Raw genomic sequence first — 27,900 nt, forward strand, 5'->3', positions numbered from 1 at the left:
ATCCTCAATTGCTTTGAAAAACAGGCATAAAAGAAACATGGATTACCTGATCCTGGATTTCCAAATCCGGATCATTCTTATACAGATTAAACTTTCTGAACAACTGGGCCCTGGTGCCAGTGCGGACAGGATAGGGTAAAGGTTGATGCTCTGCGATGTTCTGGGGCCTGGTCAGTGTTAAGTGCAGTCCTCTGTGTTTGTCTGTTACTCTGTACGGTACGGACAAAATACGGTACCACTGCGGTACAGTGTAGTTCCAATGAAGTGTGGTACTCTGTGAGGTTCCTGGTACCTGGTTAGTGGTCAGTATGAAGTGTGATTCTGTGATATTCTGGTAGCCAGTGTGGTTAGCCTGAAGCCTGCAAGCCAGTTGCAAATAACAGACACAGACACACAGGTGTGTATGTACATATAAATAATGTAGAACACTCAAGCCTGATTTCTTATGTTTATTGAGAAACCAGAGGGGAAAAAAAACACTCAAATCTCAGTTACTCCACAGCTCTTATTAAAGCATTTTAATTCTGCGCTAGAAAAGTGCACTTACAGTTCCACTAGTGTCAGCCCCTTAACCACCCACCTAGAAGAACACGCACGCACGCACGCACACACGCACACACACGCGCACGCGCACTCGCCTATGGTGAACAAAGTCAGACCACAGACTTAAAAATAAAAAATCTCAATGGGGACCAACATAAGCACAAACTTACACACAATGTGTGATTAACAGAACTTCTTTCGTACATTGGTCTGTATGCACATTTTAAAAATGGAATATTTACAAAAATATAACAAAGATAATCATGGTAAGACCTTGATGATGCAACAATTATGTATGTACGTATGTGTGTGTGTGTGTGTGTGTGTGTGTGTTGGGGTGGGGTGGGGTTGGGTAGGGGGTTGTGTTTTGACAGACAAAGCCATTGAATTCACAGCTGTCTTTTCCGAGACCAGACAAAAAAAAAAAGTTTCACTCATATGTGGAACTGATACAGAAATGGGACTGACCAACCAGGTTGAAAACTTCTAGTGAGCATTGCATTTATTTGATCATTTCTTCCATCTTCACAATAGATCTTTTTTGTATAACCTTCACTTTTTTTTTCTTCAAAAATATAGATATCGATTTCAAAGTCCTAGCAGATATTTCTACGTTGTACCTATGTACAAAGGTATGTTAGCAGGTAACATAGTGTTCATCATGGAATTCTTCTAGAAGAGTTTGCATGTGAGTCTCTCCACTATTCCAGTTGTGGTAGCTGTTCTTGTCCATGTGCACACAGTACTCACTTGTGTAAGTGTTGTTATTATATTCCAGTTTTGGCACATCTTTATAAGAATGTGGTTCCACTTCAAGTTGCAGAGGGACAACTCAGGATACACGATCGCATGGGTACCGAGCAGAAGCTACATTTGCTTTTGTACCCACTCTTTACATACACACAGGTGAACACACAGGTGAACACACACGCACACGCAGACACACTAATAATTGCTCAAGCATAGATAACTAGGTAAAAAGGTCAAATGAAAGGGGGGAGGTATCATCAGTTATGCCAGCATCACAGTGAGTCAGGGTGACATTACGGGACTTGTGAACCAACCATTCCAAACACTAATGTTACCCCATTTTCATCTCCAATGCACAAAATGATTACCTATGAAATAAACCTTACACGGTGAGAATAGCTGAATTTAGTTGCTGGCAGTAACATATGTCAAGGTTTCCCATAGGGAATGGTTTCAAGTAAGATGACATAAAGCACATCAAACAAAGACAACGCAACAAGGGAAACTACACAACAATGGGTGTAGGTTTTTTTTTTGTGAGTACTACATTAACTAACCAGAAGGTTAGCATCATCACAAAATGTGATTTTAATCTAATCACTCGAAAAAATGTTCATACCAATATGTGGTATGATCACTGTTACTTTATTGCACCATGATATGGAGTTGAACCTCCATTCCCCTTTCTACCACACACAAACACACACACACACACTCGCATACACACACACACACACACACTCGCACACACACACACACACACTTGCGCGCACACACACACACACTTGCACACGCACACACACGCACACACACACACCTTTTCATTGTTAAAGATTAAATGCATTCACGTAAGTTTACATACTGGTCATACTTTCACCACTGCAGGCATGGAATGCCTTCAGCATGTCTGCAGACTTAAGTAACACTTCTAAACACACAAACACACACATCGTCTCTGTCTCTCTCTCTCTGTCAGAGAGTGATGTAACCCTCTCTAAGCGGAGCTCAGTACTGGAGAATGAGAAGCAGAATCAATGGATGTCCACTGCTGGGAAGTTGTGTGATAAGAGCTCACCTTTACCCCCACCCCCCTCCTAATCTCTGCCCAGGCACCTGCCTCTCTGCTGGGGGACAAATCTGTCGAGGACTAGAAAAGGCAAGCCTGAATGGAACTAAGGCTTTTAACGATGCTTCTGTCTGGAGTTAAGATGTGTCCATGTGTGGTGTTGACACGACACCATGAAGGGGTTATATACACAAACATAATCCACACACTCTCTCTCTCTCTCTCACACACACACACACACACACACAAACAAACTTAAACACTCACACGGCAATCCTGCTACCTATAATTAGGGCAAATCATTAAATGAGATCTTAGGAGATGTGTCATGTTAACAAACAGTTGCAATGGGAGGGTGGGGGCACACCCCACATCACAACAACACAATAATAATATATCAGTGAACTCCACACAGCCAGAGACTTCAATGCGTCACACACTGCAGAGGAAGGACAGATATTTCCCCAGAACCAGACCCAGAAGACTGCAGTCAACACCTAAGCCAATAACAAAGCAGGAGCAGCTGTAAAACTCGCCGCCACGGCACTGCAACGCCGCAGACGATACATCAGTGTTTGATACAGCTGCTCAGCCAAAGAAAGCCGACTGTTTCTTCATTTCTTGTCAAAGTGAGGGGCCCTATGGCTAGACAGGAAACACATGGTCACAGAGACAAATAGTGCCAGTATCTGGAATGAAACAAGCAATTTAACAAAGCAAGCTGGAGAAAGGATGCGAGACGACTGTGGACCACAACAGCTCGGTTAGAAAAAGACGAGATTACATTAGAGCCTCTTTTGTCATCACTGCTGAGTGACAGGCTGGCCTTGCTATCTCCCTCTTTCTCCTTCCCTCCTTTCCTTCCCTCCATACTCCCTTACTCTCGCTCTCCCTCTCTCTACCTCTCTTCTCTCTCTCTCTCAAAAACTTTGCTAGAAGTTCATTGGAGTCACACAAACCTGTACCAATCTTCTGTACAGAAGGGATCCAAGGCTGCTCTCCTTCAACAGATCTGTGCGTCTCTATGGCATTCAGAAGGGGAAAAAAAAACCTTGAATTCCCCAGTGTAAACACTTAGGGGCGGCTGGATGGTTGCAAAAGCTGCAAGGTCTCATCTATTGAGATGGCATAACAAAGAGATCTACAAACATGCAGCTATTCAAATATCAGAGCGCAGAAACAGTCATGTGCTTTTCTGAGCAAGACGACAAAATCCACTGGGTAAAGATACGGTGTTTTCCCAGTTCAACACCAACTCCATTCAACTCCACTGTATCCATCCATCACATCCATCACCTGCAGCTTCAACTCCTCCACTGTTCCTATGGCAAATTCCACCCTGTGATGGTGTGACGTGATGGTGTGACATGACGAGCCAGAACACGGCCAACTCGACACAGGAGCCATTAAGAGACTCTCCGAGCACGGCCGACGCCTATCAAAACAAGCTCCCAGACTTCAGCACTTTGCAATATAAGCTCAGCTCCACGTGACGACACCTGTGCATTTAGCACACAAATATGTGCAAGGTCCTGCAGGACACCATCTTGCATACTGGTACAGGCTTCTGTGTGCTTACACACACACAAACACACAGACACATACACACACACACACACACAATACCTATTTTACCACAAAGTCTGGTTTTCACTGTCCCCTTTCCAGACAGAGAAACAGTTATTGATATGTTAAACACTAGGCCTTTGACAGTACTTTCAAGTCCCTTCTATATAGTCAACGAGAAATCAAACACACACACACACACACACACAGACATACACACACAAAGCCTCTGGGAAGGGATCAGCACCGCTCTGCTTAACATCACTTCAAACACACTCACTCACACACATAAACACACACACACTGAGACAGAACAAAGGCCAGGCACCTTGCCAATTAGTATCAGAGTTCATTTGATTCACATGGAAATGCACATGAACTCTGCTCATCAGGCACACACGTACACACACTATACATAAATATAGAAATTGAGATTTCTTGCTAAGTTTCCTCTACTGTGGAAGAGAGGCCCAAGCAACGAGACCACACCCCCGGTACCGGTGAGAGAGATGTCCATATTTGGGCACTGGGCAGTCAGAGTCCCTCCTCATAGATAGCTGAATAGTGGGAGCTTCAGTTGTCAGTTTTCTCCACACCCAAATCCCTTTCTTTGTCTTTTGATATTTGTTCTAAAGTGCCATTCAAATGCAGGTGAAATGCAGTTTCTAAGAGAAAGAAAGAGTGAAATGTAGTGTTGGCAGACTGAGAGGGAAGAAATGGCTGGGTTACTGGCACACAGTTTTTTGGGGGGAGAGGCACTGAGGAGAGGAGTGTGTGTGTGTGTGTGTGTGTGTGTGTGTGTGTGTGTGTGTGTGTGTGTGTGTGTGTGTGTGTGTGTGTGTGTGTATGGGGGGGGGCAGCGTTTGGGGGTTAGGTTTAAGGGGTTCCAAGTCAACTTGTTTATGTTCCTTTCCCCTCCCTCCCTCTGTGTGCTCTCTCTCTCTCGCTCTCTCTATCTCTCTATCTCTCGCTCTCTCTATCTCTCTCTCTGTCTTCCTTTCTTCCTCTTTTGTTTGTTATTCCCTGGACTGGTAGAAGAGAATATATCCAGACTCGGAATTCTTGGAAATGTCAGAAGTCAAGCCGTAGAATTCCTCGATGGCCTGTGCATCGATTTTCTGCAACATGAAAGGAAACAAAGCCAGAGAGAGAGAGTGAGAGACATGTAAAGACACAAAAGTGATAGTGAGAGAAAGACAAAGAAATAAAGAGAGAGAGAGAGAGAGAGAGAGAGAGAGAGAGAGAGAGAGAGAGAGACAGAGACAGAGAACGAGAGCAAAACAGAGAGATCAAGTGGTCATTGGTTAAGAATGAGCTAAATAGGGATGATTCATGCACACTCAGGCAGACACAAACACATTTGATGTGGGGTACGCACCTCCACTATGTCGTCATCAAACAGCAGCCAGAAGCCGTGGCTCTTCACTATGGTGATGTAATGTCCTCTGTTCGGCCCACTGACAGTCACACACACGCACGCACACACACACACACACACAGTTTTTCATTAAATGTGAATACAAAAACCCTACCAGTTGTTTACCAGAAGCACAAGGACAAACCGACCACACAGTGGACACTTAGTGTGTGTGCAGCACCCGATAGCCTGAGGGCACATGACTGCGGTGTCAGAGGACCAGACGAAGAGGAGTGTAAACCTCAGAGGCAATAAAACACAACTAATGGAGCCAGTGGTATTGGAGCCAAGGAATATTTCTCTAATGGTGTTTGTTCTTATACACATGTACATGTTTTCTATATGACTGCCGATGCATATGTATACTGTAGCTCTCTCTCTCTCTGTGTGTGTGTGTATGTATATGTATGTATGCTTATTTATGTCTGTGCAGTTGTTTGAGAGTAGGCCTATATGAGCATGTGACTGTGTGTGTGTGTGTGTGTGTGTGTGTGTGTGTGTGTGTGTGTGTGTGTGTGTGTGTGTGTGTGTGTGTGTGTGTGTGTGTGTGTGTGTCTACCTGCCGCAATGGACCACCACGGCCACCAGGTCGTACATGCGGTCGAGGTTGATGGCGTCACCGGAGGTGTTGAAGAGGCGCAGCTCCAGGGGGAAGACCACGCGGTAGGACAGCTTGGTGTAGCGGTGCAGCTGCTCCATGTACTTAAAGCGCTTCAGGTGCAGGGCCAGGATCATGGGCAGCTTCTTCACCCGCATCCTAAACACACACACACACACACACACACACACAGGTACATTTTTAAAAGAAAATGTGTTTAGGACGACACAATCCCTAGTCTTCTTCAGTCACTGCCTTGGCATGCCCCCCAGAACCCCCTAAGATTGTCGGGTACCACTACATGTGTATTTCAGATCTTTGGGAAACACTGTGCACAGACAGACACACACACGCGCACACACACACACACACACACACACACACACACACACACACACACACACACACACACACACTAACCTTTTCTGGGCCTCCTGTTTGCTGCAGCATGTTTCACAGTAGTATTTATACTCACTGCACAGAGTCTCTGTATTACTGAAGTCCCTGCAGGGAGACACGGTAAAAAGAGTGCAAATCAGAAACACTTTAAAACAGTATATATATATATATATATATATATATATATATATATATATATATATATATATATAACCTGGAGGGATTGGCTTAATTCTGAATAACGGTAATGAAGTAGCTCTGGTAAAAAAAGTTCTCACCGTTCCACATCAATGCCAGAGAGGGTTAAAGCGGAGCTAGTAATCAAGGATCTTTGTCAATGCTTATGAATGGTAACTATAACAACCATAGTAGGACGACAGTTGTGCCTGGAAGCAGGCTTCACAACAATGGAATCAACTGTAAACAAGACAACTGTACATGCTATCTCTGTTAAGGCCAAAGAAAGATGTAGAACAAACTGAACAAGTCGGCTTCTTTTTAAACGGAACTGCTTGTTTCCTTTGCGTGCTATAAAGGCATGACTATTGCCAATAGTGGCAACCAGATGATAAGCGGGATAATGGCCTTCGAGGTGTCCTGTTATACAGAATTAATGGATAGTTTTCGGGTGGAGAAAACTAGTAATTTGCCTCCCCCCTCGTCCATTAATTCCGTATAACAGGACACCTTGACAGCCGTAATCCCTTACACACACTTTATGTGTGTGTGTGTGGTGAGTGGTGTGTGTGTGTGTGTGGTGAGTGGTGTGTGTGTGTGTGTGTGTGTGTACCTGAGGCAGTGTGTTATTGACGTGTTCTGCTCCACGTCCACAGACAGATCAAGGAAGTCCTCATCCTTGCTGCTGACCTGTAGAACAATAAAAAGAATGCACAGGTGAGTGTGTGTGTGTGTGTGACCTGTTGGGAGGGGTGAGGTTCCACTCATGGTTGCACCTGCTTCTCAGTCTTTTCAGACTGAATTTATGAATACATCAACACACACACAAACGCGCACACACACACACGAGACTCGAGACACACACTCGTCTTTGATATGCTGATAGGGGTGTAGCTCTTAAGAGGGTGTTGAGTGTGTGTTTGGCCGTGTGTGTGATCATTTCTCTATGTGTCTATGAATCAGTGTGTGTAGGTGGGGGTCATCTGAGAACGGCCACAGAGAGGACAAAAGCTCCAGACAGAGTGACGCAGACATGGCTTCCCGCAAGTGAACACACACACAGACACGGGTTGTTTTTCAGGACAAACTAATCCAGTCCCCTCAGGTATTTAATTCTGGTATTACTGGACATCAAATGGCACTGCTGGAACTGACACCTACACCATCAGAGTCAGACAAAACAGGGGGGGGGGGGGGGGGGGTATGTAAGAGAAGAAAAGGAGAAAAATAAAAGTCATGGAGTAGTTCTGGTGAGGTGACATGGGAAAAGGCTCCAGTGTGAGTTATGCAAACAGGGCTTCCAGCAAGAGAACACACTTACACAGACAAGACGACACACACACACACACACACACACACACACACACACACACACACACACACACACACACACACAAACGCAGACCCATAAATGTGCACACACAAACACATATGTGCGCACGCACACACACAAACAAACACACACACACACACAACAACCATGCACACAAACACAGACCCATAAATGTGCACACACAAACACATATGTGCGCACGCACACATGCACACACGCACACACACACACACACACACACACACACACACACACACACACACACACACACACACACACACACACACAAACACACACACTTCTATTCCATCCCCAAACACACACCCCTGGGTCTCACCGTCTCGCAGTTGAGGCAGCGCGTCTCGTTGGTCAGTGTGCCCTGGAAGATGTCATGCACCCACGTGGGCTCGGCCTTGTTGTCGGCGTCGGCCGCGTTGACGGTGTTGTCGCCGGTGATGGCGGTCGTGCCGTTGTTCTTCAGGCGTCCGTTCTGCTTCTCCTGTTTCTTCTCCTCCTGCAGGATGTCGGCCACGGTGTTCAGCAGGTAGTTCAGGAACTCATGCGCGTCCTGCTGCATGTAGTTATCAAACAGGTCTGCAGCACGGACACACGGACACACACACAAAGAGAGAGTGTTACAGTTTCAGGGAAGTTCCAGGTATGCAACCTACCACACACACAATGTGTGTGTGTGTGTGTGTGTGTGTGTGTGTGTGTGTGCGTGTGTGTGTGTGTGTGTGTATATTCACCCCTTTGATTCGATTATATATATGTGTGTGTGTGTGTAGATGGGAAAAAGCAATTTGGGGAAATGCAGAAATATTTATGCGCACACACCAAAGATACCTACAGACTGAGACATACAGTATGTATCCATGTGTGTGCATGTCTGTGTGAAAGACAGTGAATGAGTGAGTGGAAGTATGTGTGTATGTTACAGTATGTAAGCTGTATATGTTTGGAAGGAAGGGGTTGAATCTACAGACAGTAATACATTACAGTACAATAATACGTAAGGGATAATGTATAGAACGCCGGTCATTATTGGGAAAATAAGTCCCAACAGGGCGAACCGGACCCCGATGCGCAGCGGAGGGGTCTTGTTCCGCCCTGATTCGTCCTCCCTTCCACATTAAACCATCGTATCAGCGTCTCCAAAGTGGAGCAATCAGAATTACGCATTTTAACGGAGGTTTTGAAGGCTTCCCAAACTGACACAGTGTTTTTGGACACGGATTGGATTTGATCCGAAAATCCGTGTTGAAATTGATTCGATGTAGTGTAGCTGCAGCCTCAGACTCACACATACCTGTGGTCAGCAGCCAAGCCAGCACAGAGATATAGGCACAGGTGAGCACACAGACATGCATAGAAAAGTACACACACACCCACACACAAAAGACGCAGAGACAATATCCACCAAGTGTGTATGTGTGTGTGTGTGTGTGTGTGTGTGTGTGTGTGTGTGTGTGTGTGTGTGTGTGTGTGTGTGTGTGTGTGGGTGTACTTGTGTGTGTGTGTGGTGGGGGGGGATCTGTCAGCTGACCTTACCCCAGCTTTGACAGAGCATGGCATTGTTAATTCATCTGGAGAGAAGCTCAGGATCAGACAGCAGAACAATCTCTCTCTATCCCCCAATAGCAGCGCTGGCTATCTGAGAGAGCAACCCTTCCCCCTCCTTCACTCTTCCCCTCTTCTCTCCTGCTCCAGTCTCTCTCTCTCTCCCTCCCTCCCTCCCTGTTTCTTATTCTCTCTTTATTTCTCTCTTTATTTCTCTCTCTCTCTCTCTCTCTCTCTCTCTAAACCTTGCTCATATCACTCACTCGGTGTCTTCATCCTCTCTCCCTCTCTCTCTTTCTTTACTTTTTCTCTCAGGACTCTTCATCTCCATCAGTAACATGTACTCAGTGAAGCACACCTGAATCTGTGTTTAGCCAACAACACAACTACCAAAAACCCATTCAATTGGGCTCATAAGCAGCACAGCAGGCAACCTGGCATCTGACCCTGCCGTTAGCCCTCCATAAGCAGGTCTAGGACCAGTAAGTATGTGTGTGTTTGTGTGTGTGTGTGTGTGTGTGTGTGTGTGTGTGTGTGTGTGTGTGTGTGTGGTGTGTTGAGAGTGAGTGAGTGAGTGAGTGAGTGAGTGAGTGAGAGTGTGTGAGTGAGTGAGTGTGTGTGTGTGTGTGTGTGTGTGTGTGTGTGTGTTGAGAGAGAGGGTGTGTGTGTGTGTGTGTGTGTGTGTGTGTGTCTGTATTGAGAGTGTGTGTGTGTGTGTGTGTGTGTGAGGGCGTGTGTGTGAGGGCGTGTGTGCATTGAGAGTGTGTTTGTGTGTGTGTGTATTGAGAGTGTGTTTGTGTGTGTGTGTGTGTGTGTGGTCGTGCCCGGCCCTCTCACCATTTTCCTTGCGCAGGCGCGAGATGAACTTCTTGGGCGGGATGACGCCCACCTTCTTCTTCTGCGTGGCGATGCTGTGGAAGAGGTCGGCCAGACAGGTGAGCAGGTTCTCCTTCTTCTTCTGCTGGGCCTTGTACGCCAGCACGTTCTCCCGGAACGGCCGGCAGAAGTACAGCGCCTGCAGCACCGAGTTACAGTAACACGTGTTCCCAAACTGAGAGAGGGAGAGCAGAGAGAGAGAGGGAGGGAGAGAGAGAGAGAGAGAGAGAGAGAGAGAGAGAAACAAAAACAAAAGAAAAGAGAAAGAAAGGTTAGATGGGTGAGGGAATTTGGAGAGTGGGAGGGAGAGAGAGAGAGAGAGAGAGAGAGGAGAGAGAGAGAGAGAGAGAGAGAGAGAGAGAGAGAGAGAGTGAATGAAGAAAACAAGAGAAGGGAGAGAGAGAAGGAAAGTGTGAGGCCAAGTGTGTTTGACAGAGCGCAAACGTGCATCTTTCATTCTGGATTAGCAGGGCTCCGGGCATGCCTTTCCCCCGGTAAACACGGCGAGGGGGAAACGCCACGACGGTGAGGAGCCAGCGACAGAGGCCACCCATGGCGGCTGGTTCCCGTTAACAACACAGACAGGTGGAATCCGACGGCCATTAACACCGCTACAACTCAGCCCGATAGCGCCGACCCCTTCTGGCACTCCTGGCTACGCCCCAGCCGAGAAGCCAGGCCAAGCCAAAAAAACGGTTCTGCTTGGATGAGCACTCTCATCAGGGGAGAGGGAGTGTGTGTGAGAGAGAGAGAGAGAGAGAGAGGGAGAGAGGGAGAGAGAGAGAGAGAGAGAGAGAGAGAGAGAGAGAGAGAGAGAGAGAGAGAGAGAGAGAGAGAGAGAGAGAGAGAGAGAGAGAATGTTTACTCTACATGCATAAAAACGCTAGATGGTGTGGTGGAAAGAGGCATCAAAACACTGGGATGACTCATTCGTTTTGGAGCCCCCATATCTGCACCTGACTGATTAAAAAATATGGGCATGAATGGATAACACACACACACACACACACACACACACACACACACACACACACACACACACACACACACACACACACACACACACACACACACAACCTGTTTCACAACAAGTGCTGGACCTGAGAGGAACACCGACAGCGAATTGCCATGGAGACAGCAGTTTTGTTGTGGTTCCGGGCGACCCGTTTCTGACCCCTGCATTCTGAAAGGGACACCCATGTTTTTGTGTGCTTTCTTCACGGGAACCACACTGTAGGCCCAGCAAAAGCCGCAACAGAGAGAACAGAGAAAGAGAGAGAGAGAGAGAGAGAGAGAGAGAGAAAGAGCCCTCTGCTGTGTCACCAGGCCAAAAACAATACAGCAAAACAAAAAACATATTATGGATATTCATCTCCAAAAACAACACCTACAGCCACTCCGCAAAAACATCAGAGACACTGAAGCATCGGAGCCTTTTGATAACTAACGGAGACTTGGCTGCCTCTCCTTCCTCCCAGAGTGCCCCTTTCTCTCGCAACACAACCAGATCGTGGGCATGATACCCATTCTAGATACACTGCTCTTGACAATATGGCTCCCTTCAAAGAAGCACAAGGCGAGAAAAAGGGAACCATTTTCTCCTTGCTGTCTTGTCTCTCCTTCCTGTTCAACTTGTTTCTTTTTTGCTTCATATTGGGGTTGAGTCTTACTGACTCAGCGTGAATGGGAGCAGTTCTCTAGGCCAAGACGGAAAAGTTTTTTTTAATTTGTCCTTGTGCTAGGTTTTGGCGATACTTGTTGTTCTGTCACAGCGAGTTTGGATATTTTGTGTGCAGGCCACCGATGATGAATGCCTTTTGGTAACAACATTTGGAAGGCATCGTTACCGCAAGGATGAAATGTTATCCCCTTCCTAAATGAGAACACGAAAGGCTTTTCAATTAATTGAGCTGCAGGAGGGGAAAAAAAATCAATATGACATTGTATCTGAAATACGACTCGCAGGAAAATGCTGGCCAAACCAATGAGAGTACAGCCTTCATGGAAAAATACTGGGGAGAAAGAGTGACAATGCCCACGAGTATAATCTCATGTCAACACAAAAGGGACCTAAAATGAAATCTAATCAAGCGTAGATGTTGATTTAAGCAAAAAGATCAAAGCAAATACAAGCTACATTTTTATTCTCTAGGAATATAAAACACATGCATGCAACTTCTCCTGATGTTATGTAATGAGTGAAGTGTGTGTCATTTGTTGCATAGATACTCACATTGACCAATCCAAAGTAGTGTTCATTAATGGGGAACTGCTCTGGCCCAATGTCTTTTTCCAGGGCAGAGGCATTGGTGCCCTGTGAGAAAGAAAGAAAGAAAGAAAGAAAGACAGAAATAAATAAATAAATAAATAAAGAGGGAGAGAGATAGAAAGAGGGAAAGAGAAAAAGAGAGAAAGTAATAGTGTTACTCTAGATGATCAAAACACCTCAGAATGCCTTCTCCCACTCTCACCAACCACACACACACACACACACACACACACACACACACACACAGCTCTTCCAGCAAGTAATTATCTACCACACGTCATCGGTTATGCCAACTGCAGCCGTTCAAACACACAGGTGAGAAACCCTTTTTGGTGACTTTCCACGTCCCCTGGGCAGCGCTGGAAAAACACTGGGCAAGGTCAGCGGTCCGCCAACCAGCCGGCGAGTCAAGACAGCCAGCCCCAGGCGGTGGGGTAGGAGTGGGACGAGGGGACGCAGACATGAGCGTACAGCCTGTTCTCTTCAGACCTGAGTCACGACCACCGCACGTCGCCTCGAGGCACCGCACCGGCGTGAGCTGGATGAGACAGACGGACAACACACACTACAGCAGCACGTCAACATCCAATAACGTCCCCGATTGGTGGCTCGATTTCGACCACGACACCTGCGTGTGTAAACCTCAGACACAGATACAAGCCATGCGTGGTGCGGTGGGTGGTCGGGGGGGAGGGGGTAATGGGGCACTAGGGCATGGTGCCAGCTCTGTGCCAGCCCGCCTTTTTAGAGAGCTACAGGGCAAGTGAGGAGAGGGGAGTTTGCCAGATTGTGAGACTCCCCGAGATTAGCAAAGAGAATGCGAGCAATAAGACCTTGAATTTCCCCTTGGGGATCAATAAAGTATCTATCTATCATCTATCTAAGACCTCCACCAGTCATGTGACAGGGCTGATATGCAAAGACAGCATAAATACTGACTTTTTTCTGCCCACAGAAAGCCCACGCTGTGCCTTGCCATATTTCATGGCTTTCACTTCATCAGGTAAACCCCCCTCTAAAGTCATTTGCGGTGCCCACAACTTTTACCTTAGCATAATAGCTTCAAACTTATTTTGATGTTGCCCTGACTTTTTTTCATGTTACACTGATATGGAGCATCGGTCATCACCGATGCACACATTGTTGTCCTGGGTATGAACGTGGAACGTGGCCCTTTTCCTCAGCTTTATGAATAACCAATTTGGATCAGAAGAGTCAGAGAGTTGATTCAGAACCCAAAGAACCTTTCCAGCCTCACTGGAAAGTTACGCTGAAGCAGAGAGAGATGGCTTCTCAAAGACTACATTGATGTGAGAACACAAGCACTTCACTAATTAAAAGTCCTCTCAGAGTGGTCTTGATTGCCTCAAATATCACAACGATTTTGACGAACACGATACGGCTGCCTTTATGAAGGGAACAAAACCACTTCTGACTGTGTGTCAGATGGATGACATATGACTGACAACAAATCCCTCCTCCATTATGAAGTACGGTGCATTTAGCGGTTGGCTGCCTTCATCTGATGGCAGGAAGCAGTCTATGTGAATGCCTGGCGGATGGAAACACTTTTCTCCTCCCTCTTCCTCACCACTCCGCTCTGCTGAGATCTGAATACCCAGCAGATTTTTTGACAGGAGCGACGGGCCACTTATGAGTACACAAAAACCGCCGACTTCCCAGAGCCAGACAAAAGCCATGTCGCTGCTAAAAGAGAAGCATCAAAGATGTTAAGAGATGCTTTGGACCTCAAATGACAGCAGTTTTTTTTTTTTTTTTTCATGCAATCTCTGAAGCTCAGAATGTTGGCTCGGATTCTCTCACTTCTGTTGGGGCTCGGAAGAGGGAAACGCCGATATGAAGACACAAACTGAGGCTGAGAGAGGCTGACCAAAGGGCTCTTCTGAATATCTGCATGAGACTAGAGGAGGCAAACACCTTTTATGCAGATAGGATCATGGGCACTTTAAAAAAAATAAAATTGCAATAACCTTGCCATACAGATGAGTCCACGCTGATGTGACAGGTAACCTTCCTTACACACACACACACACACACACACACGTTCTCACATGGTGTGCCAGAGCTGTGTGTGCGTGTGTGGGAGAGAGTGGTCAATACTCAGTCACCCAAGCCTCTCGTTGCGGCCTCATTAACTCCCCTGCATTAACACCGCACTGAGTCATAATAATGGCCCAGTAATTGACCCTCCGAAGCAGCGTCCTCATTTCCTGTCCCGGCTGTACGCACAGCCGTGTCCTAGCCAGCCGATTGACCACTGCAGCAACGGTGGCAGGCAGGTACCTGTGCAGAGAAAAGTCATCAAATCCCCCCTGAGGAATGGGCTTATGCAATGCTGGCACATGGGGTGTGTGGTCTAGGCTGGAGCATGTTTGTGGAACATACACAAAACGGTTTAATTAATCAGTAATACTTCTGATTAAGCCGAGCCGATCAGAGACAGGCACTCTAGTCTTAGACAGCGTGCTTGGGGCGCCCATTTGCACAATGTCAAATTAGTCGTTATCTGTGATAAAGACGGATCCTTTTTGTACAGCGACTTATTACACAATATAATCAGTGTCCATGCATTGGGAACCCATTCTGTACATTTGAGAGGCTGTGTAAATTAATTTAGTCTCCAGTTTTGTAAAACATGGACAATGCAGACGAGCAATACACCCATAAAGGGACATCCACAACATCTCTGATCAGTGATGGCAGTACTCCATTTGGGAAATTCTTGAAAATATTGATGGAACCAAGACATCTAGATTATTGGTCCTGTGTGGTGTACATGTCAGCCATCTTCTACAGCAGTGAAGTGGTTACTTTTGACATCAATGATGATACACAAGACACAAGGCTTTCATTTTCTTCAAGTTTTCCAACAGAGACAACTGCTGTGGTCATCGTCCATACAATTAACTCAAACTAGTTGTTGATCATCTAGCAAATAGGTCATTGAGCTTGAAAGGCTTTGGAAGGCTACTACTGAATGGCTTCGTAGTATATGACGTCATGGACATATGTAACTCTACTGTAGCATTCTCAGCTGATCCTACGACACGTGACTAGACGCCACAGAACGTTCACTGCATGTGCACGTGGGTCCAGTGTGGTCATATTTAAAATGCAAATGAACACTGCAGACATATGATATAACAGAAGTTGGTCCTTTATTCCACACATTAGGCCGGTGACCCTTTCTTAACCCACTTCTGCTCTGTCAAAACATCGGCTGCTTGACACCATGATTGCATTCCTGCCCAGAGCATCACCCATTGACTCTTGACCACGACAGATGTTTACTAGCTCCCAGGCAGACTCTGTTACAGATTTTACATGTTGCATGCAACATCAGTATGCGCAGGTCATGCATTTTGAGCCGAGCACACAACCAGGCCGTCCCCTATTTCACGTTTTATCGCTAAATCTCCACGTCAAAGCCATTCCCCATGCACGTCCCTGTCGATAAAACATCAGAAGCCGCGGACTTAGCCGAGATCAAACGGCATGAGCAGTATCATATGTTTTGCTAAAACAGGAGCCGGGGGTCGAAAGCTAGCTAACAATTCAAAGGACACATTACTCACCATATTACAAATGGAGGCGATATTTCTGACAGTCATTTAGTTTACAGGGTCCCCCTCACAGCCATCGTTGTGAAATAAACATGATTTCAAGTAAAGGACAATGGTGGAAATGAATTTCGCAGCACGGGCAAGAGGCCAGGCTGCAATCCCAGTTGTAAAGATGCAAATGCCACGGCTAAACACCAGGCAATCCTCGCCGTTCGCCAACACCAATGTGTTGGTATGTGCTGCGTGCACAAAACAAAAGAGAAAGCGGTCTTTGGTGGCTATGTTAGTTCATTTTTGCTAGCGATTACAATGTCCTTGATGAAAAATGACGGCTGTATTGAAAGTAAACATCAGCAGCTAGCAGCGGCAGGTTGCTAGCAATGGATTAGCCTACATCCTAGACGTAAGGACCTCACATGCCCCGCCCACTCACTAGAAAAGATGCTGGAGGAAAGTTCCTGTTTGAAAGACAGCGCCAGTGGACCAATCCTAGCTGAAATGGACCAAAGTAGTCAAAGCGGCGACCAATAACATTTATAACAGAAACCACTTCCCCTTCACTGTTAAAGTTCTCCACATCTAGGCTACTGAAGGCTTAGTACAAAAGTAGGCTAATGTTGAAGATATGACCAAGAAAGCTTTTATGTTAAATGGAGATAAATTATCTACTGATGGCTTAGGCTACTATGAAAACAGTGTTGTGGATGTGATCAGGGATTTTCTTTATTTTTTAGCTTGAAGTAAAAAGAATACTATTATTTTATCATTAAATAGAAATGCCATTCTATGACTATATGATATAGGGCTAAAGTGTTTATTCCTTGTGCTATAGGTAGGGGGTTTCACACAGCAGCCAATCTACAACCAAGCCTATTTACCGTCAAAACCAAAATCACTAACAAATCACAAACCACTCACAAAAACATCACCAACAGAAAAGCCTTTCAAAAGCATTTCACTGAGGTTATCAAGCAGACAACTTCCTTCATACGTGTTTCAACGCCATGAATTGTTGAATTACGCCATGACACCTCAAGACTCACCCATAGACATAATATACATTGTAATACATTGTATATTATGTCTATGGACTCACCCCCCTCCACAGTCATGATGGGTCCTATACCAACAAATATCAACAACGAACCAAACCAAACAACACAAAATCACCAACAAAGCAGCCTCTGTGCGCAACAAATATAGCAAGTGCTTATATGCACATAGTGCACATACTACCTTACCATACAACAAGCAAACATCTGCAGCCATACAGACCAGTAGATAGCCTATTCACACAAATAAGTGTATACACATGAAAAATAAAAATGGATTCAACAGGTTTGAGTTGCACTCTACAATGAAATCACATAAAAGATGCTGAGAGGTGGCAGGTGATAACATTAGCATCTTTACAGTAGCCCTAATGACTTTCAAGTCTTTCGAATGAAATGGATAAATAGTCCTAGCAGAAAACAATCACTTTATGTGCTTCTTTGCAGTCCTTGAATTTCCCCAAAACTTTATATGTTTGGAGATTATTATGTGTGTGAGTCTTTGTTGTGTAGGCTTGCAGGGATGGGACTTAGGTCATGTGACTACTCTCACCTCTCTCTAACAGGTACACCTGTGTTTGTCTGGCCCTGATGAAGACTTAAAGCTGAAACGCATAGGCATTGTAGCCAGTAAGAAAAACTTTTTATTTTTAAACAGTGAGTGTCTCAATTTTTTTTTCCCTTTTTCTTTTTTCATTGAATCACTAATGTTCAGCTAACTTTAAGCTCCAATAAATAAAATATCACTTAGTTCATTAATTATTAATCAATTAATTAATTAATTCATTCATTCATTCATATGCTCATCCACTCATTCATCATGAATTCATCATTCATCATTCATCCATTTCGTGCGATTTCGCCTCTAGCATTTCCCCTTTAATAGACCTCCCCGTCACGTGGTCCACTTCTTCCGCTTTCACTCAAGTCTTTCAGAGCGGCATGCTTAGGTGGAAAGACTGCATCTATGGAGGCTCCGTGTGAGAAGTTATTAATGTAAGTTTTTACAGAATTTATTTTGGTCATTGAACAGCTTTTTGTTTTGTTGCTCTATCTCAGTAATTGCACATGATTTGTCCGAGCTCATTACAAGCATGTGAGGTGAAAAACTGTGTTCTTTCACTTACTAGGAAGCTACTTATTTTAGTAAGCTAACGTTAGCACGTTTAGGTGGTCGTAGGCCCGGTCGTTTTGCTTATCGTACCAATTGAATCTAACCTGAGTATCCACGAAGAGCAGGATGCGAATGTGAAAAACGCACATAACTTGACTAAACACAGTAGTCAAGCGATCCAGTAGGTCAGTACTTTAATGATGGCGAAGTTGCAGATATTGTAATGGCTTCTTTCCACGTGGTTGGGGTATGAGGCTAGTCGGTCTAGACCAGACGCACTTTGCCTGCTAGCAGATGACTTGCTAAACTGCGGAAAGAAAGCTGACAGCACTTTATGAGTGCAAACAAATCAAGTATTGCTAGTAATACTCTTCAGACCATTCTGACCTCGTCTAATGCATTCTTATTCAAAACAGGATCTTGGGTCATTATGAACCTAAAGGTCAAGAATGGAACGAGTAGTTTCAGAAAGGAAGCACATGGGTAAGTCAAAACAAAGTCTAATTTTATTTCTTGTAACTTAACCCCTTTTTTGCCCATTTAAGACTCAAAAATGTCTTAAGTGTCAAACACAGGGGGGTAGAAGAGTTCTCTCATAAACCTAAAGTAAAGGCTGTCACCTTACTTTGGATCCTGTCGGGAGAAACACTTTCAGTTGACCACTGAGACATAGCTGTGTGTGTAAAGGAAGAATGTATATGGGTGTGCTTTTCTCAGTAGAAATGCATTAGGGATCCTTCATCAGAATAGTTGAATATCATCTGCAATGATTAAATACAACCATGTGGTTTTGTTATCACTGAGTGCAGCCCATGGTTTGCATATGTCAACAGATGACAATGCTTTTATTGAGAATTTGGTTCAGTGCAAAGTATGCTTCTGTAGACACTGTCTATGTGTACTGTATGCAAGACACTATTTTAGTCATCAGCGCAGTCTGCACGGAAAGCTGATGCATGTTGACACATGCCCACAACAGCAATAATGCAGGCATACTTTGGGGACACCCAAATGCATGTCGGCAGAAGTATACTTCCACCCTTATCTGCCAATCCAATTATTATTTCATTTCTTCCCACACAGAACTTGTGGAGTGAGCACAAGGCCACCAGCTAAGGGCAGTTTGGAAGCAAGGCATGCAATGACCTGATAAGCAAATTACCGGGAAGGTAATGAAGATGTTTAAACTTTCATATGCGCGGTCCCCTTTTTTGCCCATTTAGGACTTTGTGTCCTAAATGACTAACACAGGGGGGTAGAGGAAGTCTATAGAGTCTTTCAAAAACCTAAAGCGAAGGCTAACACCTTGCTTTGGATCCTGTCGGAAGATACAACTTTCTTTAAAATGTGACATTTTTAGTTGGAAATTTCTTCCAGTTTGAATGTTTCTTCTGTTGCACAGGTGAATGGTAATGTGGCCTGGCGTTGCTTGCATAGATGAGTACTGCATTCTGCCCAGCCTACAGGTAATAAAACTACTCATGCAGTGGCTGTAGAATAACGGCATACATGCGGTGTGTGTGTGTGCACGCCTGCCACCATCCCTTCTATGCTTTGCCCACTGGATGCTGCCCGTGTGTCTAGTGGCCATTACTGGGGGGTAGAGAGATCCCTCTCTTAAACCTGGGGCAGGGGCCTTACCTCTGCCTCTGGACATGTCGGGAGGTACACGTCTTCATGCAAGTAGTGTTAGCCAGTCCATTCTTGTGCTTTTACATGTACACCTTGAGGTCTGGTCACCTCCACCAAGGAGGTGTTTGCAGTGCTGTTTGTTTGTTTAAGCATGATCACACATTTTTGGGCCGATTTTCTTGGGCCTTACTGGAAAGGTGTAGCATGAGCCACATATTAAACCTGGTAAACTTTGGAACCGACGCGACCCACAAAGTGGCTCTGCTAAGTTAGTTTCACTTTCTCCGGTGTTGAAAGATATGGCATTTGGCCTCTGTGCAAGCCTCTGCTCTCCAAGTGCTCTTCTAGTGATGCATGTACTGATCCATTTGGTTGGCACTTTTATCCAAAGCGGCTTACATGGATCGGTTATTAGGAAGGTCTCCCAAGAGCTACTCGGGGTGTAAGTGCCCTGCTCAAGGGCACAGTGGTACTGAACCCAATACTTTTCTGCCTTCCACATGCCAGCTCCTTAGCTGCTAGGCAACCACCGCCTGCCAGTCAAAGATATTGCATGTAGTTAGCTGTTAAGCGTGTGAATCTTATCTTCCTCTACTTCACTTCTTTCCCCACTCAGAATCTGTGGAGTGAGCAGAAGGTGCCCAGTGTGGGGCAGGACTTCTGACTTCTGTCTTCAAGCGGGAAAGTGGCCTGATGTGCAAATGGCTTGGGAGGTAATGAGCCGTCCTTGGCTTTCTTCATACGAGTGGTCCCCTTTTTGCCCATTTAAGACTTTGTGTCCTAAATGACTAACACAGGGGGGTAGAGGAAGTCTATAAAGTCTTTCAAAAACCTAAAGCGAAGGCCAACACCTTGCTTTGGATCCTGTCGGAAGATACAACTTTCTTTGAAATGGGTCATGGTTAGATTTTTCAGATTTTGTTTCCGGTCTGGTTTCAAATGTTAGTTTCTGGTTTTGTTATCTACAACAAGAAGTGTTTTTGGTGTGGTTGTGGTGATATTGGGTTTAATTTTGCCATCTTCATGTCTTCCTACCCAGAGCTCATGGTATGATCAGGAGCCAAGTTTAAAGCAGGACCTCTAACTGGAAACAAGGCAGTACGTCACCTGACATGCAGATGACTTAGAAGGTAATGAAGTTTCTTGGATGTCCTTCATATGAGTGGTCCCCTTTTTGCCCATTTAAGACTTTGTGTCCTAAATGACTAACACAGGGGGGTAGAGGAAGTCTATAGAGTCTTTCAAAAACCTAAAGCGAAGGCCAACACCTTGCTTTGGATCCTGTCGGAAGATACAACTTTCTTTGAAATGTCATGATTAGATTTTCAGACTTTTTTTCTGTTCTGGTTTCAAATGTTAATTTCTGGTTTAATTACCTACACCAAGGAGTTTTTGGTGCGGTTGATTGGTTGAAGAGGATGTTTAACTTTCCCATCCTCTTTATTTCTACTTACCCAGAGCCCATGGTATGATCAGGAGCCCAGCTTAAAGCAGGACCTCTAACTGGACGAAAGGCAGGCCGTTTCCTGACTGTTTGGAAGGTAATAACGTTTCTTGATGTCCTTTATAGGCTTGGGTATCGAGTATTGGTTGGAACCGGGATTATCTTTGCGTTTTTCCCAGAATCGTTGAAAAGTTTAAATTTTGATTCCTAGTTTCGATTCCCAGTCCGCCGAACGGCTGAACACCAACGAAGAAGCGCATAACCGGAATCGAAATAAGAAATCGGAATTTGAATCGGAATCGTTCAAATTGAAACGATACCCAACCCTAGTCCTTTATATGAATTATCCCCTTTTTTGCCCATTTAAGACTTTGTGTCCTAAATGACTAACACAGGGGGGAAGAGGAAGTCTATAAAGTCTTTCAAAAACCTAAAGCGAAGGCCAACACCTTGCTTTGGATCCTGTCGGAAGATACATTTTTCCTTTAGATTTTCAGATTTAGTTTCTTTCATGAAATTGAAAACGATTGTTTCAGTTGAAGCGCCTTGTCCAAATGTTTCTTCATGTTGCTCAGGTGAATGGTGTGGTGGCCTGGCGTTGCTTGCATAGATGGAGACCTGCATTCTGCTCAGCCTACAGGTAATAAAACTACTCGTACAGTGGCTATAGAATTACTCCATACATGCATGGTGTAGCGTGTGCCACCATTCCTTCTATGCTCTGCCCACTGGATGCTGTCTGTGTGTCTAGTGGCCATTATTGAGGGGTAGAGGGACTTGCTAAAACCCAGGTCAGATGTCAATCCACTGAGCTTGGATCCTGTCGTAAGAAACATGTTAATAAGCATACTTTGGAGTAATATATGGACCTAGTGATCATGGAGCATCCTTAAATTACATTGATTGTGGGAAAAGAACAAGGCTTGATTAACTAGACATTTTATTTTTTTCCCCTTTGGCTCAACAGGTTTCTGCTACTGGTCTGAATGAATGAGGGAACATGCAAGGTCATAAAGACTGAGATGTTTTACAGTGGCAAATATGAAGTAGTGTTATGTCAGAAATTTGACAATAAATATTTCAACTTGCAATTGTTGTCTGTGGTTGAATGTGAGAATACTTGCAATGCATAAGACTACCAACATGAGCAGGCATGAGTGCACCATTGGTAAATGCATTAATTCACAAAAGGCCAAACAGTTGAGACTGGTTTTCTACAGAAATATATCAGGTAATTGAATTCTCACACATGGATCAGTTTATGGGCCTCTGTTTTGTAGAAACACTGATATCTTTGACGACAATGCATGTACATTATATAAATATATACATCATACAACATCACATACCCACATTTCTACTTAAAGTAATCATACTCAGAATGGAGATGGTGGAAAATTGTTGACGTGTCAAATCACACATTCCCCTGGTAGCTGCCTTGCTAAAGACGAAATATAGTCAAGGTCCACTAACAGATCAGTAGGTCTGTGTTCGACAGTATCCAAGCCTGACCTTGAAAGGAGTGGGAGAGACTGTTCAAACTAAAATCTTGGGATAAAACACGTACACACATACCGCTTTCTGTCAGTCATGGGTCTAGTGGCATTAGTTCTTAAAATAGACCTGATGTTGGTGTGGGGTGTGTGTAATGGCTGCAGAGTGGTTGGGGATAACAGCCTGCTAAGTGCCACCCGCTGTCACTTAAGATCCCATGCAAGCTGGGGCCTCATGATGGAGTCCCATGATGCTGCTGCATCATTATCATTGTTTACATGTGAGGTCACAGCCGACTGTGTACGTGACTCACACTTACAAAGAAAGCTACCGTGACTCCGAATAATGCAGGCTAAAAGGCTGATTAGATATATCTTCGAGTAAAGAAACATGTTGAAGGAAATAGACATATGAGAAGGCTTGGGGGAATGGGTGGTGAATACCTGTAACATGCATGAAACATACATTTACAGTGGGGATAATAAGTATTGGACACGTCAACATTTTTTTCAGTTTTTTAAGTATACTTCCAATGAGGCTATTTGCATGAAATTTTCACCAGACATTAGTATTAACTCAGATAATCCACTCGTATAAAAAAATCCAAACATTAATGTCCATAGGTAGAGTTATGTGTAATAAAGTGGAATGACACAGGAAAAAAGTATTGAACACGCCTGCTGAAATTTCTTAAATACTTTGTGGAAAAGCCTTTATTCGTAATGACAGCTTCAAGGCATTTCCTGTATGACGAAACTAATCAGTCACAGTATTCTGGTGTGAGTTTGGCCCATTCTTTTAAACAGATAGTCCTTTAATGTTGAATATTTCAGGGGTCCCTCTTGTGAATCCTGATCTTTAGTTAACTTCCAAAACTGTTTAATTGAATTGAAGTCAGGGCCTTGATTTCCTTTCTCTGAAACCAATTGAGAGCTTCTTTGCTGAATGGTTTGGATCATTGTCCTGCTGGAAGGTCTAGGTCTCATCCTCATCATCCTGGTGGAAGTAAAGATTCTCCCAGAACAAAATGACTCCATTCATCATTCCTTCAACTGTATGAAGTCTGCTAGTACCATGAGATGAAAAACAGCCCACACCATGATGCCACCACCTCCAAACCTCACTGTTGGTAGGGTATTTTTAGGGTGATGCACAGTGCCATTTCTCCTCCAAATATGGTGTGTAGTATGACATCTGAAAAGTTCAATTTTGCTCTTGCCTGACCAGAATACATTCTCTCAGTATTTCATAGGATTGTTCAAATGTTGTGTAGCAAACTTTCAACGAGCTTTAACATGTTTTTCTTCAGCAATAGAGTCATGCGGGATGAGCGTGCATAGAGGCCATGGCGGTGGAGTGCATTACCTATGATTTTCTCAATTGTACCTGCTGCCTCCAAATCTTTCTGGAGCTTTCTCAGAGTGGTCCTTGGCTCTTCTGACTATCCTTCTGACTTCCTGGTCAGAAATCTTGCAAGGAGATCCTGTGCATGGTCAGTTGATGATGCAGTGATGTTTCTTCCACTTGCAGATAATGGCTCCAATACTGCTTGCTGGATGATTCTGAAGTTTTGAAGTGCATCTGTAACCAGTTCCATTGATATGTTTTGCAACAATAAGGTTGCAAAGGTCTTGGGAGAGCTCTTTGCCTTTACCCATCGTGAAATGTTTCTTGTGTGACACCTTGGTAATAAAAAACCTTTTTATAGCCCACCAGTATGTACTAACCCATTTTATATCAATTTGCACAGATAGGAGGGACAATTTCTCTAACTACTTATAGATTCCAGTTTGTTCCTTGTCATTCCTCGCCTTTGTGTACTGCTTTTTCTTAGCGTGTTCAATACTTTTTCCCTGTGCCATTCCACTTTTTTACTCATAACACTACTTTTAGACATTAATGTTTGGATTTTTATATGTGTGTGGATTACTTAAGTTAATACTAATGTCCGGTGACAATTTCATGCGAATAGCCTCACTGGAAGTATACTTACTGAAAAAAATGTTGAAGTGTTCAATACTTATTTTCCCTGCTGTATAGAAACTGATGAAAGCAGGAGTAGGGTTTTGATTGGATTTGGCAGTGTGAGTGAGAGAGATTGGGATTGAGAGAGAGATGGGAATGGGTTGTTCCTTTCACAGACTTTGAGAAACTCTAAACGATTTCAGTCTGTTGCCTTTGTAATCTTACAAACTGAATACAAAACCGTGAGTGACAGAGAGAGACCGGTAATTAGCAATCACTCTGGACTTCAATTAGACCCAAGTAATGCAGCACTGGGGTGGGAGTGTCAGGATGGGGTGGGGCAGGTAGAGCGTGTGAGGGGGCAGGTTCCTCAGTCCCCCTAGGCCTAGGGTATACCCGGGGGGAATCCAAGCGCCCATGGTTAAGCACTATAAGCATCTATTGTTTCAATGGCCTCACAACATTCCAGTGACAATTACCTCCCTGTCTACTACAATACCAACATAAACAGCAACAAGAAAGAATTGGGGGGGGGGGGGGAGAACAGCTTAGGGTAAACAACAGACTTCAAGGACATGCTGGGGTAAAAAGGAGGTAAAATGAAAACAAGGAGAGGAGAAAGCCATCTGAGGAGTCAAAGGCAACAGTGTGATCTGTGTTGACAATCTGCGGTCGGGGGATGGCGAGAGGACTCTGGGTAAATGGCCAAGTAAGATGCCGAGTGGCGGCCAAGGTTTCGGTATGTGCCGTTGTGGTTTGTCTGAGAGAAAGCTTGCTGACGGACATGCTGCCAGCCCATGCCGAATCCCATTGATTGGCAGGTGAACATTAACCACGGCTGGGCTTTGTTGGTCTGGTTCCGCGTCTCTGGTACAAGATGTTCTAAGCAGCCCTGTGCCTTTTTCTGCGGAAAGAACTGTAATTGCCCTGATTGCTCAGCAAGCAGGATTTTCTCCTTTCTCCTCCTCTTCCATGTGGCGTGTGATTTTTAATGCTGCATGCTTATGCCTCAGTTGTTCACTTCAAATACAGAAACATCCAGTATGAGAAACAGGCAAGAGACATTCAGTTCCTGCGCTAATCCCCCAGAACAGAGTATTGCACAATGTTGCTCTCCTCGCCTCAAACGACTCACGGGGAGACAGGGAATTGCAGAGGCCTCCGAAAGATCCTTTCCCCCGCATTTGACCAGGAGACACTGATGGATCCCAAACGCGGTTTTAAAGCACACAATGTAACAGGAGTAGATGGAAAAAAAACTTTTATTAAAAAACACAAGTTCAAATTCAGGCCCCTGTAGCTATTTCGGGGACAGACCATAAAAAGTCCCAGGCGGGGAAGAGAGCGGTTATCTTGGAAACGTGGGGGGAAACGTTGGGTGTGTTTGGGCAAACAGTGCGTTGTTGTGCAGAGCGCCATGGTGCTGCAGTGGTGGTGGCCCTGTCTGGCCTGCGGCCACGTCACTACTTGCATGAGAAATGAGGAGGAGCGGATCAACATCAGGACGGGAGAGGAGAGGGAGAAAGAGAGAGGACAGGAGAGGAGAGGGAGAAAGAGAGAGGACAGGAGAGGAGAGGGAGAAAAGAGAGGGGGGGTACAATGGCTGGAGAAGAGGAGAGAGAGAGAAAGAAAAAACTGGCTGGAGAGAGAGAGAGAGAAAGAGAGAGAGAGATGGGTACAATGGCTGGAGAGGAGGGGAGGAGAAAGAGAGAGAAAGAGGGGACCAACAGCTGGAGAGGAAGGGAGGAGAGAGAGTGAGGTGCAATGGCTGGAGAAGAGGAGAAGGAGAGAGAGAGAGAGAGATAGAGAGAGAGATTCAATGGCTGGGTTGCTTTGCTCGTGGTGTGTTTAGCAGCTGTGCCTAATGGTTCTCAGGCGGAGCAGCTCTGGACTCAGCCACTCGGTCGTCTCCTTTCGGCTCTGTTCCTCCGTCTTTTTGGAGCGGTCTAGCAGGGCGGTATGTACCGTGGCACGTTTTCTGGCCAGGGCAGCGACGGAACCACTGGACCCGACTCCAGCACTGCATGACTTGGCTGCTACCCTAAAACAAGGAGCACCATCAGTCACATGCATGTACTACACACACGTACACACACACACACACATACACACAAATACAGACACACAAAGCAAACAGAATTATGCTTGCACACACACATCAGCTGGACCTTGTTTTGAGTCTTTCATGCACATGCACATACACACACACACACACAAACTCTCGCATGCATAAATACAGACACAGTGATGCTGTGTTTTGATTTCATGTGCATAACAGCCACTCTGTTCAGTTTTTTTTTTAATTTTTAAGTCTCTCTAGTTCTGTCTGGCACACACACACACACACGCTTCCACTCTCTCACTCTCTTTCACTCTCTGTCTGACACAGACACACACACTCACTCTTTTTCTCTCTCTTCCACTCTCTCTCTCGCTCTCTCTCTCACTCACACACACACACAAATACACGCACACACGCACACAGTCCCACGTGCCTCACTGCTTGCTTCCCCCCCCTGACCCCTTGAAGAGCTCTAGTAAACCTTGAGTTGCTCTGAAAACCAGACTCCGGGGTGACCCTCCTGTGCCAGGTCTGCTCTCCCACAGAACAAAGGCCTGAATTATGGATCATTTCCTCTCGGTGCGCAACTGAAAAATTAATTCAGCGGAGGTTCGCCGGCTGACTCAGATCCGAGGCTAGCAGCGGGGGGGGGCCTTGGAGAAGAGGGGTTCGGGCTTGTCCGCCCTACTGCCTGCTCCAGCGATCAGAATAGATCTGCCAACAACAAAAACGTGCGTATGAACCCATACTCTCGTTCTCATTACTGCTCGGAAAAAACCCCCCCATAGCATTTCTTGCCCATTGAGAAGCGGAGAGGCGACGATGGTTGAAGGAGCTTCTGGAAGGGTCCACGTGAGAAGGACTGGGTGCTGAATTGAATTATAGCCACTGTTATGATGTGAACAGAACGTGACATCCTGGTCATGGACACAGTACACAGTACACTCTCGCTCTCTTAGTTAAAAACAGGCCACCTTTGGAGAAAAGCAGACCTGCCAA

General features: G+C 45.1%; 1 protein-coding gene, 1 long non-coding RNA gene and 7 other non-coding genes across 12 annotated transcripts; 8 read left to right on the plus strand and 1 right to left on the minus strand.

Annotated features, from left to right (window-relative positions):
• Window positions 1-434: 434 nt before the first annotated feature.
• On the minus strand, window positions 435-16,541 carry usp46 (ubiquitin specific peptidase 46). Of its 2 annotated transcripts, XR_006021133.1 has the most exons (10): window positions 16,151-16,541; window positions 12,519-12,599; window positions 10,247-10,460; window positions 8,187-8,443; window positions 7,130-7,206; window positions 6,361-6,444; window positions 5,902-6,099; window positions 5,304-5,382; window positions 4,334-5,043; window positions 435-2,110 (listed from the first exon to the last, which is right to left on the minus strand). XR_006021133.1 is itself a non-coding variant. In XM_042057190.1 (9 exons), the coding sequence occupies exons 1-9, from the start codon at window positions 16,184-16,186 to the stop codon at window positions 4,942-4,944; spliced, it is 1,128 nt and encodes a 375-aa protein (XP_041913124.1). In that variant the 5' UTR covers window positions 16,187-16,541; the 3' UTR covers window positions 435-4,941. The 2 variants fall into 2 exon arrangements, 1 of the variants encoding a protein (XP_041913124.1); XM_042057190.1 differs by having other exon boundaries at window positions 435-5,043.
• A 1,529-nt stretch (window positions 16,542-18,070) lies between these two features.
• LOC121678459 lies at window positions 18,071-22,471 on the plus strand. 3 transcript variants are annotated; one of them, XR_006021238.1, is made up of 10 exons: window positions 18,071-18,186; window positions 18,721-18,787; window positions 19,388-19,473; window positions 19,707-19,770; window positions 20,553-20,649; window positions 20,976-21,066; window positions 21,395-21,477; window positions 21,956-22,020; window positions 22,132-22,205; window positions 22,348-22,471. It is a non-coding gene; the product is annotated as an uncharacterized LOC121678459 (long non-coding RNA). The 3 variants fall into 3 exon arrangements; XR_006021239.1 differs by lacking the exon at window positions 22,132-22,205 and having other exon boundaries at window positions 19,682-19,770; XR_006021237.1 differs by lacking the exon at window positions 22,132-22,205 and having other exon boundaries at window positions 18,072-18,186.
• On the plus strand, window positions 18,837-18,955 carry LOC121678603. Its single transcript, XR_006021285.1, has one exon. It is a non-coding gene; the product is annotated as a small nucleolar RNA SNORA26 (small nucleolar RNA).
• On the plus strand, window positions 19,516-19,640 carry LOC121678606. The gene has a single exon (XR_006021288.1). It is a non-coding gene; the product is annotated as a small nucleolar RNA SNORA26 (small nucleolar RNA).
• LOC121678608 lies at window positions 19,859-19,977 on the plus strand. Its single transcript, XR_006021290.1, has one exon. It is a non-coding gene; the product is annotated as a small nucleolar RNA SNORA26 (small nucleolar RNA).
• Window positions 20,694-20,818, plus strand: LOC121678604. Its single transcript, XR_006021286.1, has one exon. It is a non-coding gene; the product is annotated as a small nucleolar RNA SNORA26 (small nucleolar RNA).
• Window positions 21,111-21,235, plus strand: LOC121678605. The gene has a single exon (XR_006021287.1). It is a non-coding gene; the product is annotated as a small nucleolar RNA SNORA26 (small nucleolar RNA).
• Window positions 21,736-21,860, plus strand: LOC121678607. The gene has a single exon (XR_006021289.1). It is a non-coding gene; the product is annotated as a small nucleolar RNA SNORA26 (small nucleolar RNA).
• On the plus strand, window positions 22,102-22,218 carry LOC121678610. The gene has a single exon (XR_006021291.1). It is a non-coding gene; the product is annotated as a small nucleolar RNA SNORA26 (small nucleolar RNA).
• Window positions 22,472-27,900: the final 5,429 nt, after the last annotated feature.

The sequence above is a fragment of the Alosa sapidissima genome, chromosome 12, assembly GCF_018492685.1.
Source record: "Alosa sapidissima isolate fAloSap1 chromosome 12, fAloSap1.pri, whole genome shotgun sequence".
Lineage (NCBI taxonomy): Eukaryota > Metazoa > Chordata > Actinopteri > Clupeiformes > Clupeidae > Alosa > Alosa sapidissima.